We start from the raw sequence: 18659 nt of genomic DNA, 5'->3' as shown, positions 1-18659 counted from the left end.
TACATTGAAGCTGCATTCCTGCTCCCCTCTGATATTTACATAATCATCAACTGCTTCTCTCTGCCTCCGACAGGACTGAATTATCATAGGATCTAGAGATGAACAGCCAACTGTTGCACAGTTAACACTGCTTCTGACTTATTACCTGAGACGCTCCTGTTCTCTTACACTCACAGCCCACTTTTGAAGTCAAAGGGAAGGGAATAGTGCTCTTATTTTATTATGCATTCTGTTTCTAAGTAGACAAAACCCCATTGATGTAAACCTAGTACTGTGACGATGTTGAGAACGCAAAATAAAGCGATATACTGTAAAATCTGAGCTGCATCGACTCTCCTTTGTCAGAGAGTGCAATTTCTTGGTCTCAGCTGAATTACTGGGTGCCTCTAGGAACCACAATTTCCATAAGCTTTTCAATCTAAATGTGCTGCAAGGGTCCTAGAACCACACTCACTGACAGTTTCTATCTGACAGTGGCCCTTGAATCCAAACAGGCTTTCTACTTGAAAGCAGGAATGGTGACAGAATCTCTGGACCACATTTACTGTATGTATTTAGGCTTTTATATCTAAAAGTGGTCCTAGAGTGCTATGACTGTAGTTATAGGCTTTGTTGCCTTAAAATGGCCCAATAGTTCAATGATTGAAGTTGTAGGGGTTGAATCGTATAGGACCATGCTAGGCTTTTCCAAGGAAAGTCCTTCATGTATATTTCTAGGGCCACATTTAGATGTCTCTGAGGGTCGTGCTTAATACGACGCAATAGATTTGTCTACCAACAAAACAGGAGTGACCCTAGAATCTTACGACCATACTTATACAGGCTTTGCTACCAAAATGTGGTCCTCGAGTCTTAGAACCATCAAAGTGTTCTAAAGTGGTCCTCCACACAATGTTTTCCTTCCTTAGGACTCCAGGGAACTCCCTTACAAAGGTGTTTCTACAGTCCTAAGACTGCACTTACATAAGCCTTTGAAGGCCAAACTTTAATATTCTTTTCTACCTACAAAAATTAAGTGTTCCTAGAATCTAAAATATGAGGAGTAGTTTCTACTTAGATGAGGTCCTCGAGTCCTAAGACCACAATGTTTTTCTGCCTAACCAGGAAATGCTTCACACTGCTTTGCAAGTCCACCACTGCAATCTGGGGCACACTGTCTCCTAAATGACAGGCTGAGATTAAAACCAATGCACCTAAAGTGGTTCTGTCTTCTTCGTGGTTAAGGTTGTATTGTATTGTATTGTGTTGTATTGTACATGTATTTAGGGTTAGATTAATCCTCCAATGAATCAATGTAAGATGACTCCAACAGCAAGGCATTAGCCAGAATTTTTAGAAATACTGAGGTCATGAGCTTAGGTTCACTTAGGACAACCCAAACCCACCAAATCAACATATGTCAAACTTCTTGTATTATTATTTATTTATTTATTTATTTATTTATTTATTTATTACACATTTATTCATTCACTCAAATGATCAGTTATACTTTCTGTAATTTTTATCTCGTGGTCGAAATAATGTTTCAAATCTTTTACACTGCCAGGAATAATTCTGGTGGAGACACACTGAAATCATTTAATTCATTCATTTCATTTATTGCCAAACATGTAAAGATATTGCATCAAACAAAAACAGTCTTGGTCAACTCTCAAAACCCATGATTTCTAGCTGTGAAGAATGGTTGAACAGAAATTCCTCCGGGGGTCTTTAAAGGGATCCTGAGGTCATGACCTTTCCATAATGCAGTCAGAATCATCTTTTGTTAGATCCTTCCACACTTGGTAAATTCGCACATCTTTGAAACTCCACACCCACAGTATTAAAAAACAAAGGCTTTCTGTTCAGTCTCCAGCTCAGGCTGAGGTAACCCTGATGACATCATGTGGACGTCTTTTCTCATATTTGACAAGTTTCCTTCCAGAGCCACAAAAGACATCATATTTTTACAGTTTGAGCAGCAGGCCTACTCCCCATGGCCACGATGAGTAAATTGACCTTTATGCATAAAAACCTCATATTCCCAGAAACAACACTGAGGACATGACATCCGTGTCCTCAGCTGTAGCTTTACGGTCCTCCCCAAAAGTGACATGTTTGTGTTTCACTCCACCTTCAGTGATCACCAATACAGAAACCTTCACCAGGGGCACTGAAGCATTTGTGAAAACCTAAAGAGAATTATCTGGAAGTTGTCACCTCCAATGAAAGTCCATAGAGCGGTAAACTAATTCTTTTCTCTGTCTTGCGCAGTCAACATGCCTGGCTGGCTGCCTGACTGTGGCAGGTGGTCTGAGTGACAGTTTGCCCTGTTTGTCTGTCCGGCCCTTGAGGTTGGAGCTAAAAATAGATCCCAGCTTTGAGGGCTACATCATCAGTGTCAGCAGGACGACGTCATCATGCAGTCGGGAGGGGCCGTGCACAGGGCTGCATTTCCTCTGCAAGCAAAGAATGCTTTGCATTAGAAAACTGTGCATTCACTGATACATATACAGATCAGTTGTTTTATATAATCACTGAAATGCATCATTATTGTTATTTATGTTTGTAGCCAACCTCCTGTTTTTATTTTTATTTTTTTTACAGCTTTTGAGGTCTTTGTTGGAGAGTGAAATTAGTCTACATTTAAAAATAAATCAGTTTTAAATAAGTTCTCTCTAATTTTGATAGAGTTGTGTTTGTTTTGCCTCCTTTTCTTGGTAGTTCCTTTGTGCATTGCGCCACCAGGTGGTCTTGTCGTGCCATTATTATGTTATATTCAGGTGCTGTCGGAAATCATATACTTTCAGGAGAGCATATGTGACCTGCGTTGACTTCTGCGGAAACCCCCGATTTTGTGTGATCCCCGACATTAAGACATGGCTACTACTGAGGAAAGAGCACATCTCTTTTATATTATTTGTCTGAGGTTTTTTTGTTTGGTTGTTTTTTTTTACAAACAAACAAACAAACAAAAGTTTGTTTGTTTGTTTTTAATTTGAGTACTTCAGCATTTACCATCATAATAATCAGTCAAATTCCCTTATCTATTCAGTTAATTAATCATCCAAAATACTTCCAATTTTTCTTTCTTTGATTGTTTGTTTCTTTTCTTTGTATTTTTACATCGTTGGCTATGTCTTCAAACTGATCTGAATAAAACGCTTAGGGTTAGAGCCAGTCTGTTCACATTCGTTAAAGTGTCGTTATCAGGCTAACTGTGTTGTTTCCGAGGGTCTTTGAAGGTATTATCTAACCTTCTGTGTACGTCATCAGCGTGAGACAGAATCGGGTGAAAGGTGTCCTGTGTGGTTGTATATAATAACTCTTCATGGACAAGCGATAGAAGACGTGGAGGTCTGTACCAGAATCATGATGAGTGTGAATAGATTTGTTGTCTTGTCGAAATCAGTTCAGATCGGAAAGCGGCTGCTCGCCTGTAACGTGAGGCATGCTGGGAAAGAAGTGCTACATCTTCAGCCGCGAAGGTCCATTAAAACTCACTCAAGAAACCTCGCTTATGCCAAGGATTTGTTCCTCGGTCAGGTGAACAAGGTAAGGTAGCCGAAAAGATGAGTGGACTTTTGACTTGGTTGACAGGGACAAGCGAGGACAACCTCTGAGCTCTGGAACATTCTTTCCTTTTGGCTGAGGCTGCTTTCCTGTCGTTACGTGTTTCCCCTGGAGTTACCTGAACCAAACCGTATCTTTTAACCCCACCAGTCGTCCTCAGACCCCATCTTACCCCAGAACCGAATCTCAGCCAAGTACAAGCAGCCTGCGTGTTAGCTGGAACCTCAAACGGGTCATATCACTGATCAGAGGAGCTGCAGTACATGCAGACGGTATTGTGAAGTATGTCACAGCCAAATAATGAGTAACTGTGTTGTTGAAAAAGCCTGCATATGAAATGTTTTAGCTGACCCGAAATATCAATGTAACATCAGACAGGCCGTGTTCAATTAAGTATTGCGATCCTTTAGTAAAAGCACAAGTAAACATCCTGTATTGAAATATGTACTTAACTAACTGTAAGTACAGTCAGGACACTAGACTGAATGCAGAAATCACGGTAGTAATAAATCTATGTTTCCTCTCTCAGGCAGCAGCTGCTCATTTTAACAGTCACTCTGACAGGTTAAAATGATTAATTCTGCTGGCCACAGATCAGATCAGCTGACACTCAACTCATTCTTCCAGTTTAACTTTCCTTATTATGATTTAAGCCGATCAACTTAACAGCTTTAAACAACGACCATCAGTATTTGGATCAAGAAGCTCCTGAAAAAATCATGTGGGCCAAATTTAGAAATCTGCAGCTGTTATTTCCATGTGTGGGACACTTATTTACTCATAAATTGGTAAATATAAGGATCTGGTTGGACTCTGCGTCGCAGATGTCCAGGATTGAAGGAGCGGGATCAGGACCAAAAACACTTTGTTGGTAAGCACCTGTAATAAATTGAGGAAACTGGAGTGTTAAAGATGCGATTTGGCTGAGGCGTTGGTGAATGTGATGTCTGTCAGCTCAATGAAATCTCTTTTTTTTTCTCTCTCTCTCATTTGATTTTCTTTTGACTGATTACACTGGACTGTGCATGCAGTTAAAGCATCTGAAGTCAGAAGTAGAGCACTTAAGCCTGTTTTTCTTCTTTTGGCTGTAAGGAGCGGGGTCTTTATTGAACAGTTGAATGTTTGTCCTCCAGGCTGAGGTCTTCCCTTATCCAGAAATTGGAAATGAAGAGGTGGAGGAGATCAACCAGCTCATCGCACCGGTGGAGAAATTCTTCAGCGAGGAAGGTGAGTGAGCAGATCTGATGACTGCAGGAGTTCAAGAAAACCACAAGTGCTATGAATATAATAATAACGTGTGTGATGATCCTGAAATCTGTAGCCTCTGAATAGGGCTGGGCCGATGAAACGATAGCGGTATGTCTCGCGATGGACACGTCATCAATATCAATATAAAATGCGTTCGATAAAGCATTCGATAATTTTTTTTTCTTAGTCGGAAGAAACCTGAAGGTGCGAAGCGAGGTTGGTTGCATGAACAAAGGCACTCGCTCTCAGCTAACCGAGCAACGTAGGGAGTAATCGCTGATCAGTGAGAGAGACGCTAACACGCCAATCCTGTAACAGTATCAAGTTTGGTTGCGCCATCGCGACTCGTCTAGTGTTTGTTGCTCCGCGAGGAGTGAGATGAGAAATAGAAAGTGAGCGCTGCAGCGAGCGAAGAAATTGTCGATAAAACAGGGAAAGTCAGCTCGCCAGTACGGAGTTTTTTGGATTTTGTAAGTCGGACCGTAGTCAGACCAATGTGTTCTGTAACTTATGCAAGACTGTCGTCCCCACCAAGACCGGTAATACCACAAACTTATTTAACCACCTTAGCCGCGCTCACTCTTTGGAGCGCAGCCGTATTCGCCAACGTCCGCCAACCGCAGCACCACCGCACAAGCAGCAGACCACCATGCAGAGGTATCTGCTTCAGTGCCTGATGACAAATCATCTAAAAGACAGAAAGACATAACGGAGGCAGCAGCATATCATATAGCAAAAGACATGCTTCACTGAGCACTGTGGAGAAGCCAGGTTTTAAACATCTCTTACACGTACTTTTTTTTTTTCTTAAACACACTTGCAATAAAAATATAATTGAATAGTTCATGTATGTTTAGAGTAAGAAGAGTGACTAAAGTTGTTCATATGTCTCAGCTGGTTTTATAGTTCAGTCAGTGTTACTGTACTATCATGTTTGTTTGTATGTTACAGATGTCAAGTTTCTGCTATGTTTCCAAAACACTGCACATATTTGAAAACATTTTATTCACCAGAAGGTGAATCAGCTTGTGAACTTTCTGCACTAAACCTGCAGGAAAAAAGTTCTCAGGTTTCTCTCTGTTTACATTTTTACACTTTTTTAACATTTATTATTTGAGTGTTTTCCATGGTTGTGTTGAAAAGCTGAGGGGATTATAATCAGAGGAAGGTTAAATTTAAAATAAAAATGTTTAAATTGAATGTATTTTTCTCCTGGTCCTTATTTTAAATAGGTCATAAAAAATATCAATAATTATCGATATGGACCAATATAAAACACTTATATCGCAATAGAGTTTTCAGCCATATTGCCCAGCCCTACCTCTGAACAATACGATGAATCCACCGTGTTGTTTTTGACTGTGCTTTCAGTCGACTCAGCGAAGATTGACCGAGAAGCCAAAATCCCTCCAGAGACTCTGAACGGGTTGAAGGAGCTCGGCCTGTTTGGAATCATGGTTCCTGAGGAATATGGTAAGATGACTGTTTGACTGACACGAGCGGTTTGTCAGTTCAAACGCAGCCTCGTTATAAAGTCAGTGTTCACCAAGCGATCAAGCTGCTTGTTGGGCTCCTAACACTCCACATCTGCTTGCTTGTTGCTGAGAGGCGCCTTGATCCATTGATGTTACATGTGTGTTTTGTCTATTGTTTTAGCTTATTTTCTTCATCATTGGAAAAAAAATAGTATTTATGAATTGCCAGAGGTTATAAGGAAAGTGGTGCTTGTTCAAAATGCTAACAATGTAAACCGGGAAGATTTAAATACATTTTACAAAAAACAACACAATATACCTGAAATTACAAAACATGCTAATAACATAAGCTAGTTAGGTTAGGTTAGCTGTTTCCCATTCATTCATGACACTACTAACTCTGAATGTATGTACACATATACAGTCATGGAAAAATTATCAGACCACCCTTGTTTTCTTCAATTTCTTGTTCATTTTAATGCCTGATACCTGAAGAATACAATGAACACGACAAAAAATGCAGCTGATTCCATAATACAGTATGTCTTATTTGACATGGTTAAGCTTAACTGTATTCCCAGGGTGTATAAGAGGCCATTTCAGGTCATAAGCAGCACTGCACATACAAAGTCCTAGAGTGGTTTCCTGCTTACATTCAAGCCGTAGCACAACTCAGAAGTTGTCAGCTCTCACGTAATGCCTAAAACAAAAGAATTATGTGAAGCCACAAAGGCAGCCATCTTTGCATTGCAGGAAATTGGCATGAGTGAAGACAGGTAGCCAAAAAACTGAAGATCTCCAAGACAGCCGTTCATCACACCAAGAAAAAGCAAGCTGAACATGGTGCTACCAAACTGCTAGCTGGTCGAGGCAGGAAACGTCTTTCTACCCCACGAGAGGACCGTGCACTCATCCGTTCCTGTGTCAGGAACTGTTGTCAGACCTCCTGAGACCTTACAAATGAGTGGGCACTGTCGAGAAATGTGACTTGTTCAGCAAGGACAGTTTGAAACCGACTTCTTGAAGCTGGTCTGAAGTCACACAGGGCACAGAAGAAGCCCTTCATCAACGAAAGGCAGAGGAAGGCCCAGTTACTCTTTGCTAGGGATCACAAGGATTGGACTGTTGATGACTGGGCTGAGGTTCTCTTCAGTGATCAATAAATTTTGAGTTGATGCCCACTCCAGCCAGCTTACTGGTTAGGAGGAAGCCTGGAGAAGCCTACAGACCAGACTGTCTTGTCCCTACAGTAAAACATGGGAGTGGATCAGTGATGATCTGGGGTTGTTTCAGTATGGGTGCAAATGCAATCGTGTGAAGGGCGGATGAACCAGGTCACGCACAGGGCTACTCTTGAAAACAGTCTTCTTCCATCAGCTGATAAACTCTCTCCTGCCTGAAATGACTGGATTTTCCACCAAGACAATGCCCCTCGCCACACGGCAAGGTCAGTTAAAGCCTGGATGGAGAACCAGAACATTGGAACCATGCCTTGGCCTGCTCAATCACCAGATCTAAATCCCACTGAAAACCTGTGGAACATCATCAAACTCAAGATGGAGAACCACAAGCCCCAAAACAAAGCAAATTTATTTGACTTTTTGCAACAGGAATGGGCTGCTGTGACAGCAGAACATTGTCAGAAGCTGGTGGAGAGCATGTCAAGACGCTCCTGTGTGCATCATGTGACTAACAGACAGAAAACATGGAATGCCTTGAAGCTCTGTTTTTGGCAGTACAATGTCAAAGCTATTGATGGAAGAACTTAGGTGATTTTGGTTATTATCAAGAAAACCATGGAAAATGGCGAGATATCAGCTCTTAAATTAAACTCTTATGAGCTATTTTGTTGTTATCATTATATTTGTCCAAACAAATGTACCTTTAGTTGTACCAGGCATTAAAATGAACAAGAAATTGAAAAAAACAAGGGTGGTCTAATAATTTTTTCCATGACTGTATGAATAAAATGTGTGCAATTACAGTCCATTTCATTTCCTGAATTTCTGCTATAGCTTGTGATGCTACAGTGACTTTCGGTTTAGAGGCTCTGCAAATGTGTCCGAGCAGCTGACTTACACATCACTTGCTTTGACGTTTCTGAAGTTTTATCTGAGCAACATAATTTAATAAATCTAGTTTGACACTAACTAGCTGTTACTAAGAACTTGGACACAAATTTCTGAGTAGCTGCTGCAGCCCAGCACCGAGCTTTTCACAACACACAGTTTAGCTGTTGTTCAATGTAATCAGTGACAACAGTTGTCTTTGCTGCACTCAATCATGTCTTACTAGCACAAGTTGAAGGTGGTGTCTTTTTCATCTCCAGGGGGTCTCGGACTGTCCAACACCATGTATGCACGACTGGCAGAGATCATCTCGTTAGATGGCTCCATTGCTGTAACGCTGGCTGCACATCAAGCCATTGGACTGAAGGTAAAAATGAAATGGTGGAACAGAGCTGCACATTGAACTGTGTGTCTGTGTGTGTGTTGGCAGAGAAAGCTCTTCTCATCCTGAGGCTGATCATCTGCGTGTCTTGCGTGGAGAAGCTGGAGGGAAAGTGTTTATGTGTCTATGATAACACGATCTAATCTTAACAACGAATGAGCCTCTGAGGGGCTTCTCCTGCGTGATTAGCTAACAGCTGTTGGGTGTTTCAGGGGATTCTGATTGCAGGGAACGAGGCCCAGAAGCAGAAGTATCTGCCCAAACTGGCCTCAGGAGAACACGTCGCAGCTTTCTGTCTGACAGAGCCTGGAAGGTAAAGGCACCGAAATCTCATTTGCATTCACAGTAGCGCACCAAACGCCTTTTGTGTATCCCGATGGTGTAGCCTTTTTTTCCCACAACACCATTCTGTTATCCATTTACGAAGATGGAGACGTTATTTTCGTGCAGCAGTAACGTCAGCGCTCTCTCACAGAGCAGAGCAGACGTCACACTGAGCCAGACAGCAGCTACACAACTCAAGAGCTGCACACTCTGCACAACAACTGCATTAGCTTTTCTGCCAAAGGCTGCTTTTTATCTCACTTAAACAATATGTGATCGTAGCCACAGCTTTGAGTACATCTAGATACTGGAGTGGTCTTTGCTTTTCAACATCACTGACAGGCTGTCTGCCCATGGTACAGTCTGATTGGCCACTTCCTGTATTTAACAGCTCTGCTTTAGGGATCATATCTTTTGCTCAGGACTGACAAGATGTCCCTCGAGCAGCAGCAGCAACACACTAAATGAAGATAATATGATCTAGAAAAGAAAACTAAGCTGAGGGTAACCAACATTTAAATCAGCAGCTGTGGACATCACACAGTCACAGCTGGAACTGCTGTCAAAGGTGCCTCTATAAACACTGACTGACAGGGTGTGGCTGCTAATACAAATACGTAATTTGTATTTGTAATAAGTTTAGATCACTTTGGAGACATCTGTCTTCACTGAATTCAGTGTGTGTCAGTATGTGGTTGGATAAGCTTCACTCACACTCGTTCCATGGTTTCAGTGGAAGTGACGCAGCCTCTATTCAGACCCGAGCAACCCTGTCAGAAGACGGAAAACATTACCTGATCAACGGCTCAAAGGTGAGTCGGAATCAATGTCGCAGATGTTCAGTAAAGCTTTTTGGCATCGTGAAATTCTCTTGGCGTCACTCCTTTTGTTTGTCTGTTTGTGGTATCAGATTTGGATTTCAAACGGAGGCACAGCAGATGTAATGACGGTGTTTGCCAGGACCGAGGTGGTTGTAGATGGAGTGAAGAAAGATAAGATTTCTGCATTTATTGTAGAGAGGGCTTTCGGGGGCATCACCAGCGGCAAGCCTGAGGACAAACTGGGCATCCGGGGCTCCAACAGTAAGCCTCTCATCAGTTTGGATCAGCGGATGAATACTCGGGAGTGGACTGCCCCTTCATGTCGTTTGTAATTAAACTTTTCGACTTTTCAGCTTGTGAAGTGTCCTTTGACAACGTCCCGGTGCCACTGGAGAATGTAATAGGAGAAATAGGTGGTGGATTCAAGGTGAGCTTTATTCTGCTGTTCATGACTGTCTGTGGAAGGTGGTTAGTACAGCAAACCTCTGCTTTGTGTCTGACAGGTTGCCATGAACATCCTGAACTCAGGGAGGTTCAGCATGGGCAGTTCTTCAGCTGGAATGATTAAAAAGCTGATCGGTAAAAGGCCCAACTGATTACAAGCTTACATGTGTGGGTTTTGTAAGATTTCTTCAGTTTGACATCATCTCCGTCTGGCTTTCTACAGAATTGACCTCAGAGTACGCCGCCACCAGAAAGCAGTTCAACAAAAGCCTGAGTGAATTCGGTATGATTCAGGTACGGTCGTCTTTTCCCTCGCTGGCGTCTGAATAATCAACACTTCTCTGTCTGCTCAGAGGGGAATGAGGTGTGTGTTTGCTCTGTTATTGTAGGAGAAGTTTGCAATGATGGCTCTTAATGCCTATGTGATGGAGAGCATGGCGTACCTGACAGCAGGGATGATGGACCGACCGGGCCTTCCAGACTGCAGCCTGGAGGCTGCCATGGTCAAGGTTAGCTCTGTCATTAAACGCTGTTCATACAGGATCAGTACCAAAGCAACATTTCTCACAGTGTGTTCTCTATCTTGTGTTCAGGTGTTCAGCTCAGAGGGAGGCTGGATTTGTGTCAGTGAAGCTCTGCAGGTGCTCGGAGGTCTGGGTTATACAAAGAACTATCCGTACGAGCGCTACGTCAGGGACTGTCGCATCCTGCCCATCTTTGAGGTACTCTGCTAGTTACTCTGTCGTTAAAGTCAGGCCTGAGAACAAAGGTCATGTCTTATTTCTGGGCCAAGAAGTCATGAAGTCTACATTGTTTGATTACGTTGTGTTGCTTTGTTTTTTTTTTAAGATTGAGTCTGATATTTTTTGCACTTCATTTATTAACATTAAACCAAACAAATCGAATAAATTCTAATGCAAGGCAGAAACACAAAGACCATTATTTTGGAGATAACATGTTTAGAGTTAGATAAATAAATCAAATTTGTAACATTCAGAAAGTGATAGGTGGGACTCTGCTTGGGGTCCAGAATTTCTAAAACCCTGAGAAAAACCATCATGCAGCACGTATTCTTTAAGCGGCCACCAGGTGGCACATTTGACCTGTGAATCAGTTAGTTCCCACTTGATTAAGGATTCTCAATGTAATGAGATAAACGAACCAGACCTTTAGCCAATAAAAGAGTTCCTCCATATGTGTCACAATATAAGAATTTATTGGAAGAATTCATCAGAAATTCCTATTTTTTAAAGTGTGATTTTCCATGTTCTAAGACTTCTGCTTTTATTGGTAGAACAATCTGGCACTTGGGAATATAAAACTGTGGTGCGGTGCCTTGTTATCCCACAGAGCCTGCCCACCCACACGCTCTCCACCTTTTATGATGTGTTCTTCATGAGCTGCATCTCATAATATGCTAAACGTGAAATTGATAGTGTGCCATTTTTAGAGTCTGTTGTCTTTTAACAGGGGACCAATGAAATCCTGAGGATGTACGTTGCTCTCACTGGGATGCAGTATGCTGGCAAAATCCTCACAGCGAAAATAAAGTAAGAACATGAAGGCTGTATGAAGCGGGGCGATGGATTCATACAATATTACTATGATTCTGTGCAGCAGGTCCATAGTAATATTAGCACTGAATCAGAGTTGAGCTTCTAGCCGCCTTATGAAAGAACGACCTGTGAATCTGGGTGGCTGTGATATCTATGTTACTGGTTTTCTTGTGTGTAAACACAGACTGTTGTCTGTCCTCTGCTCTGCCTGCAGGGAGATGAAGAAAGGAAACATAGGTCTGGCTTTGGGAATGGTCGGCAAGAAACTGAGGAGCTCATTGGGAGGTTCAGTGAACCTCGGCCTGACGGGAAAAGACGGAGTGGTGCATCCCAGCTTGGCAGTAAGAGTTTGAAAAGCTCCGTTTTCTGCACGGCTTTGATGGATTTGTTGTTTTCTCGAGGCTCAGGAGTTCTGTGTTCACAGGAAAGTGCTAAGAAGCTGGAACTGAATGTCTATCATCTGGGAATGACTGTGGAGAACCTGCTGTACAGATATGGAAAGGTAACATTTGATTCATTGTACGCTCTGGAAAAACAGCTGGGGGATTAACTTCTTCAAATATTTCCGTTTGAAGAAAAATTCTGATTTGTCTCAAACAGCTGAACGTACGAGCCGCGTCTCAGTGACAGCAGAGGTCTCTTGGCATCTTCCAGTCAGTGTGTCTGAGGTGCTCTTGGTCTGTTAGGCAGCGGCTGTCTTCTCTTTTCCTTTCGTGACTGTGCTTTTGTAATCATAGCTTTCCCAAGAAGCCATAAACCTCTTGGAAACGGGTCAGCTTTCCAAATCCCCACTTCCTGTATCATTTGCCTCCATTTTGATGTAGTGCACGAGAAGTGTCCTCAGAGGACTCTCATCACACGGCCGTCTCCGGCTGCTGAGGAGCGAGACCTTGAACGTTTCAGTTCAATCTGTTTAAATCAAAGTAAATAAGGCCTTTAAGTTTAACAAGCGGTGCAAGTTGTTCTTTTGAAGCATCAAAGATCAGACCTGCGACAGAAAGATGTTTTGAAGGAAGTGGAGCACAGCTGTTGCGTGTCCTTGAGAAATACAGTGAAAGCCAAACTGTGGGGGTGGAATTCTAAGTTGCTTTTGCTTTTTTCTTCGCATTCATCAACTAAATGAATGCAATGACTTATTAACTGATCAGGTTGTAACATCTCAGTATTAATTAGGTCCTTGTTTATGTTCACATCATGCTTTTAAGTGTCACATAGGAGGAACAAAATGAGCACAAATGGGCAATGATCAGTCACCTGTGGCTCAGCACAGCAGTGCACATCTCTGCTGAGTGGTACTGTTATATGTAAGATTAGCTTGGAGCATTTTTTGCCTTTTTATGTGATCATTTGGCAGTGACGACACAGGCAGGAGATGTTTGAAGACAGATGGAAAGACATGCAGTAATGGTCTCTGACACACTCAGCCGCAACAAAAGAAAAAAACATATTGTTTAATGGTTTTTGTTTAAAAGTGGTCCCAGCAATGAAGGATAATTCTGCCATCCTTGCAATTTACATCTCATTTTCACACTCTTGGCCTTCATCTCAGCTGGTTATGATCGTGTTGTACTCATCAAAGTGATTGCTGAGATCTGGGGACACAGCAGCAGAACTACGATGAAGTCCAACGGGGCCACAAACACCAGTCAGGCGATCAGACAGCTGGAAATGTAGGGAATAATTCCCTCACTGAAGGCAGACTGTGAACTGTGATGGATGGATTACAGTGAAGTTTGTATTCTGAACTCACAGGAATGAACCTGGTATAATGTACAGTGTTACTCCTGATAGGAATGTATTATATCATGTTATAATAAGCTGGAACTTTCAGTTCCCATACAAACTGTTTGTAGCTTGAAGCAGTCAGAGCTGTAGTACATGTGGACTGTCCTCTGTGTGAGCTATGGGATCCAGGCCCACTCTACTTCACACTTGTATATTTTGACAACCTGGTGAGAAGTCAGTTTGATGTTAAGTCTCAGAAAGATTTGTACCCGCCAAGAAAAGAGCATCCCATTCCCTTTAACTCAGACAGTATAGGTATCGCACATTAACCCGGGTGTGTCTGCATGGTCTCTGTCAGAAGTCTCCAAACACAGGAAGTCATTAATCACAACATGGGAGCAAAATCCAAGCTGTTTCCTAAGCAGCAATGTGTGAGTGTTCATCCAGAAAATACACCAGTATGCAGCAAAGGCAGAGCTGCCAAGAACACATTTCACTCAGCCTCTCCTGTTAAAAGTCATCTTAATGGAAAACGATTTGATCACCTGATAAATGACAGAATGATTAGTTCTTTCCCTCTGCATCGCAGACACACAGTGAGGTAGAAGCAACTGTCTGAGGCTGGAAAAGATGGATGACTGAAGTGTTCTTGTTTTTTATCCATTGATGTTGTCAGACCATAGTGGATGAACAGCTTGTGCTGAAGAGAGTAGCAGATGTGCTGATCAACGTCTACGCCATGACGGCCGTCCTGTCCAGAGCCACCCGCTCCATCAGCATCGGCCTCAGGAATCACGACCACGAGGTGAGAAGAGAGCGCAGTCTGCGTGGAACCTTGCATTAATTATCGTAGGTTGATGTCTTAGCAGAGCTTCATGCAGTCCTGGTGTATGCAGCAGATCAACTCTGCAACCCTTGTAGTTAAGCTAATGTATCAGCCAAAGCAGCCAAAGCACTTAATGTGCTTTATTGTTCTCATTACTTGTTGGATTAGAATGATGGTGGAGTTTCTGCATTTCAAAGTTGAAAGTCTTGCTTTAAAGTCAGGTTTGAAGGATCCGTTCGGGCTGCTGTTAAGCTTGCTGTAGTCGTTTGGCCCATTTGCCATCTGAACCTCAAACCACCAGCTTGACTGCTGTGTCCTCGTTGATCTTTGACATGTGCTTTTGAACACACGCACAGCACTCACACTTTTCTGTGGTGATGCTCGGCATTTAAGTCGTTGCATTTACATGTAATTAACCAGAAAGCAGTTCCTGTCTCAGTGAACATATCGGCCTTAATAAAACACACATTGTTATCTGAGTAGATTAGGCTGTTTTCACTTACTGCAGCATGTCATAGTCTACTGAAGGCAATTAAAGCAGCGGCAGTGGCGTGTCACAACATGCTGTCACCTCTTCATTTTCTATTCAGTTTTTTCTCTTTTTGTTGTAAACAGGTTTAATTAGGCTCTTATCAGTATCTGTCATCTCTTATTAAATCAGTCATTACTTAGATTTGGTGCAGCTTTTATTTCCACTGTTTTATGGAGGTGTAGAGGCTGCTCCACCTTAGCGGAGAAAACTAGGAACGCGGGATGGCGGAGTGTAAACACTCACTGCAGGATGGTCCTGTGTGTAATCAGAAACAGTGATGCAGAGTGAAGCAGAGCAAACAAATCATCAACAGAGAGACGTTCAAGGAGGCAGGGAATGCTTTGTATTATCCTCTTTTGTAACAGTGCTGTGTCTCACATGGGCAGCCCCGTGCTCCTCCTCCAGTATTCCTCTCCACTGGAGCTACAGGCTTAAATGTCAGCAAACATGCAGTGGTCCACCTTTGCATTTCATGTAAAACACAGATTATAGAGCTCATGTCAAGCTGATTTCCATTCCAAAGATAATCATGTGTGTTTCACCTGAGAATCACAAAGGAACAAGAAGTTCAAACCAAATTCTGAATTATGTTCAAAACAAATATTTGATCATGAAGCTTTCATCCACTATAAGGCTTGTTTGTGTTCATGTTTGGCTCTGTACCTGTTCATCGTGACTTGTCTCCATGATGTGTCAAAAAGGGCTCATCCAACATATTTTAGTGAAATAAATCACTTGCTGTGTGTTTCTGGATCGTTTGATCCCATTCTGAAATTGTGTGCGTTGTATTTCGTTTTTATTTCTGTGTTGTCCAGCTGATTCGTGTCTGCAGGTTTTGATGAATGAGTGTCGTTCATTTCTCTAGGTGCTGCTCACAAACACATTCTGCAGTGACGCCTTCTTTAAGAACAACTACTTAATGGCTCAGTTGCAAAAACGTAAGTACAACACAAAATGGTAATTGAGAACAGCCCCTTGCCTTTTTTTCACTGCATCCCGAGTACAAAAGACTTGCATGTGTTGCGGAATTTCCCCACCAAACCCCACATACCAACACTCAAACCCCCCACTGCTTTTCATTTTCACACTGCACGCGTTTTTTTAATGGCCTATATGTAATCCAGAGTGATCCAGTGACATGATCCAGACAGATGAGAATGTTGTGTTTTGTATTTAACAAATAAAAGCGGCTTGTTTTGTAATTCCTGTCTCAATCCATTCCAGACTCTCCTGAGAACAACGATGCCAACATCAAGAAGATCGCTAAGGAGGTCTTGGAGAACAGAGCCTACGTCTGCTCTCACCCTCTCGAAAGAACATTCTGAGCTGTGGTCTCCTCCATTCTGATTGGACAATATGGGGCAGGTCGCAGTCCCAGTGATTGTCTTTACTCTTTCATTGGTTCTGACTTTGCTTGACATTATTTGTACACTTGATTAATAAATGAAGAGATTTGTGATTTCAGTTGTGTATTTTATTAACCATCAAAGATAACACCTGAGATCTTTGGATAATGATTGTTCTCCTCTGATGACTTTATATGAAGTGCTCTTTGAGTTTATTGTGACAGATAGTACTTTTAATGCTTATGAGCCTATTTGGTATAAGGTACAATTAGTGTGGCTTCTACAATATGCCTGAGGCTGGACAGCTGGTGTATTTGTCTTCGTGTTAGGCGCAGACCTCTGAAAAGTGAAGATGCTCTTCTCCTTGTCTGTCAGAGGCAGGGCGCTCCGCTTGTGCAGGAATGACTGCTGCTCAATGAATCCACTGTAAGAAGCAACAGAACATATGAACACAAAGAGCTTGTATTATTTTCTCTAGTATCTGTTGCTTCTTTCTTTTTTTAATAAAAGAATTTTAACTTCAACTGACGTGTAGTGGTACTTGTTGTAGAGAGAGCTGTGTCTGGCGATGGTGTTGTTTTTGCTGCTCAGGCTGCAGTCCATACAGGGGCCCGGAGCCAGAGCGACGCTCTTCTTTTCCTCTGCTTTGTCATCACCCAAGCTCATCACAGACAGTTGAGGCAAAGGCTGCAACACAAAAATACACTTTTGGTTCACAAACTGAGGTGCGTTACAGTCAACTGCCACCAGAACCATGACAAACTGAACAAAATGTTACCAAACTGAACTGAAGCAAGCATTGTGAAAGCATAGTGTCATTTGTGACCGTCGCTGGCAGCATGTTTTCAGATGAAAGGCTCTAAAAACCCACTATACACTACTTGCTCAGCAGCAAGCAGCAGACACACACAGTAAGAGACTAGCTGGTCAACATTCAGGAGCTAAAGAGATGAAGACCAAGAACAGAGCTGAAAGAGAGTGAACGTTTGACATGCATTCATCAGGTGCTCAGATGGTGTTCAAACAAATGGAAGATCTCAAGGAGCAAGAAACAGACTTCTGAGGCATGCTATAACACTAGCAGAGTAGAGCTGAATTTCTCTTGGACACTGCTGATCAGAAAGTGTGCTGCTGTCCAAATTATCCTGGGACTCTGAGCTCTGTCCAAATACTGTACCTTCAGCATCATGCCTGGTTTCCTCAGTGAATACTTCTTAGGCTCATCTTTTAGTATATCCTGAAGTCTCGCTGAGTTTCCTCCCATGTGACACTTGAACTCTGGGAGGGGGCTGTTGCCTGGTGGGCTGGTTGTGCTGCCAGGAAGCAGCTTCTTCAGCCAGCGACTGTACTGAGCTCTGGCTGCCTCGAGCTGCTCCTGCTGCAGAACGTCTCCTGAGGATCAACATCACACCCTCTTAACTCCTTGGATAGATTTTATGCTTCACTGTTCATGCAACTGATAAACTAAACAGGTGAGACATTGGTTTTACGTCACTGAATGGCTGGACAAGCACAACAGGACGGACATAAACGGATCAATTTTGCTCACTGTTGATGATCTATTCTCCAGTGTGGTGTGGGAGTGTTTCACTGATACTGGCAAAGGGAGCCACCATCTGGGGCTTCAATCAAAACATATCAATATTGGCCTTTAAATTCTGAGAAGAAGCTTACAGTCCAGACAGTTGTAGGAAAAATCCACTCTTGGATACTCTCAGACTGTTAAATTTAGTGCATTGCTAGGTGCTAGTCACAGCCCAGTCTTTCATAGCCATCCCACACATCTTCCCATGTTTTTAGAATTTCATCATTAATGAAAGCAAAGTTGTTAGAAGGTGTCAATGAAACTGAACAATTAGGAGCAACAATGGTGCCAACACTCAACATCTGCATACTGAGAAAGAAAAGGCACATGCACAGCAGGGACTGGGGGTATGACGATATCAACTTCAAACTTTTTACCCATGGGACCCCAGTAAAAGCCCAGGAAAACAGCTTGATTTAAAATGTGTTTAACTGAGGAAAACTCCTGTAACCAAACTCATAAATGTAACAAGTTCCATGTAACCAGACATATTTAATGCTCTAATCAAGGTGGAGGCTCACTTCCCTCTCCATCTCCCATCACCTATATGCAGTCTTTCTCCCCTGTTTCACAAGCTTACTAATGCATCAACAATTCACTTTTGTACTTCAAATCAGCTCCCATTCTGTATGAGTCTATACTTTGATCCTGGTACATAAAAGAAATGCTCTGAATCAGGATTTTGTTGGCAGGAAGACCTCGTGAAAAATTCCTCTTCCATAGAAAAACAGTTCCATAGCACAGTGAGGTCTGGAAGGAGTACTGAAAATACAA

The 18659-nt window shown here is 42.4% G+C and overlaps 1 protein-coding gene across 2 annotated transcripts; it reads left to right on the top strand.

The window, feature by feature from the left end:
• Nucleotides 1-3247: 3247 nt before the first annotated feature.
• Nucleotides 3248-16824, top strand: acad9 (acyl-CoA dehydrogenase family, member 9). 2 transcript variants are annotated; one of them, XM_070959377.1, is made up of 18 exons: nucleotides 3248-3534; nucleotides 4686-4779; nucleotides 6172-6273; nucleotides 8605-8711; nucleotides 8939-9039; nucleotides 9784-9862; nucleotides 9961-10132; nucleotides 10225-10298; nucleotides 10375-10450; nucleotides 10539-10609; nucleotides 10705-10824; nucleotides 10909-11037; nucleotides 11786-11865; nucleotides 12086-12212; nucleotides 12296-12373; nucleotides 14273-14401; nucleotides 15820-15892; nucleotides 16179-16824. In XM_070959377.1, the coding sequence occupies exons 1-18, from the start codon at nucleotides 3352-3354 to the stop codon at nucleotides 16277-16279; spliced, it is 1896 nt and encodes a 631-aa protein (XP_070815478.1). In that variant the 5' UTR covers nucleotides 3248-3351; the 3' UTR covers nucleotides 16280-16824. The 2 variants fall into 2 exon arrangements, with proteins under 2 accessions (XP_070815478.1, XP_070815479.1); XM_070959378.1 differs by having other exon boundaries at nucleotides 3296-3520.
• Nucleotides 16825-18659: the final 1835 nt, after the last annotated feature.

Source organism: Chaetodon trifascialis, chromosome 3 (assembly GCF_039877785.1).
Source record: "Chaetodon trifascialis isolate fChaTrf1 chromosome 3, fChaTrf1.hap1, whole genome shotgun sequence".
NCBI classification, from domain to species: Eukaryota; Metazoa; Chordata; class Actinopteri; order Chaetodontiformes; family Chaetodontidae; genus Chaetodon; species Chaetodon trifascialis.
This window is presented reverse-complemented; position numbering and strand designations above follow the sequence as displayed.

What these genes read in the sequence shown, in the direction of transcription:
- acad9 (XM_070959377.1), top strand. Translation starts at nt 3,352, where the DNA reads ATGATGAGTGTGAATAGATTTGTTGTCTTGTCGAAATCAGTTCAGATC. An exon ending in TCCTCGGTCAGGTGAACAAG is followed by an intron (nt 3,535 to 4,685) that starts GTAAGGTAGCCG and finishes TTTGTCCTCCAG; the next exon opens with GCTGAGGTCTTCCCTTATCC. An exon ending in TGGAGGCTGCCATGGTCAAG is followed by an intron (nt 10,825 to 10,908) that starts GTTAGCTCTGTC and finishes TCTTGTGTTCAG; the next exon opens with GTGTTCAGCTCAGAGGGAGG.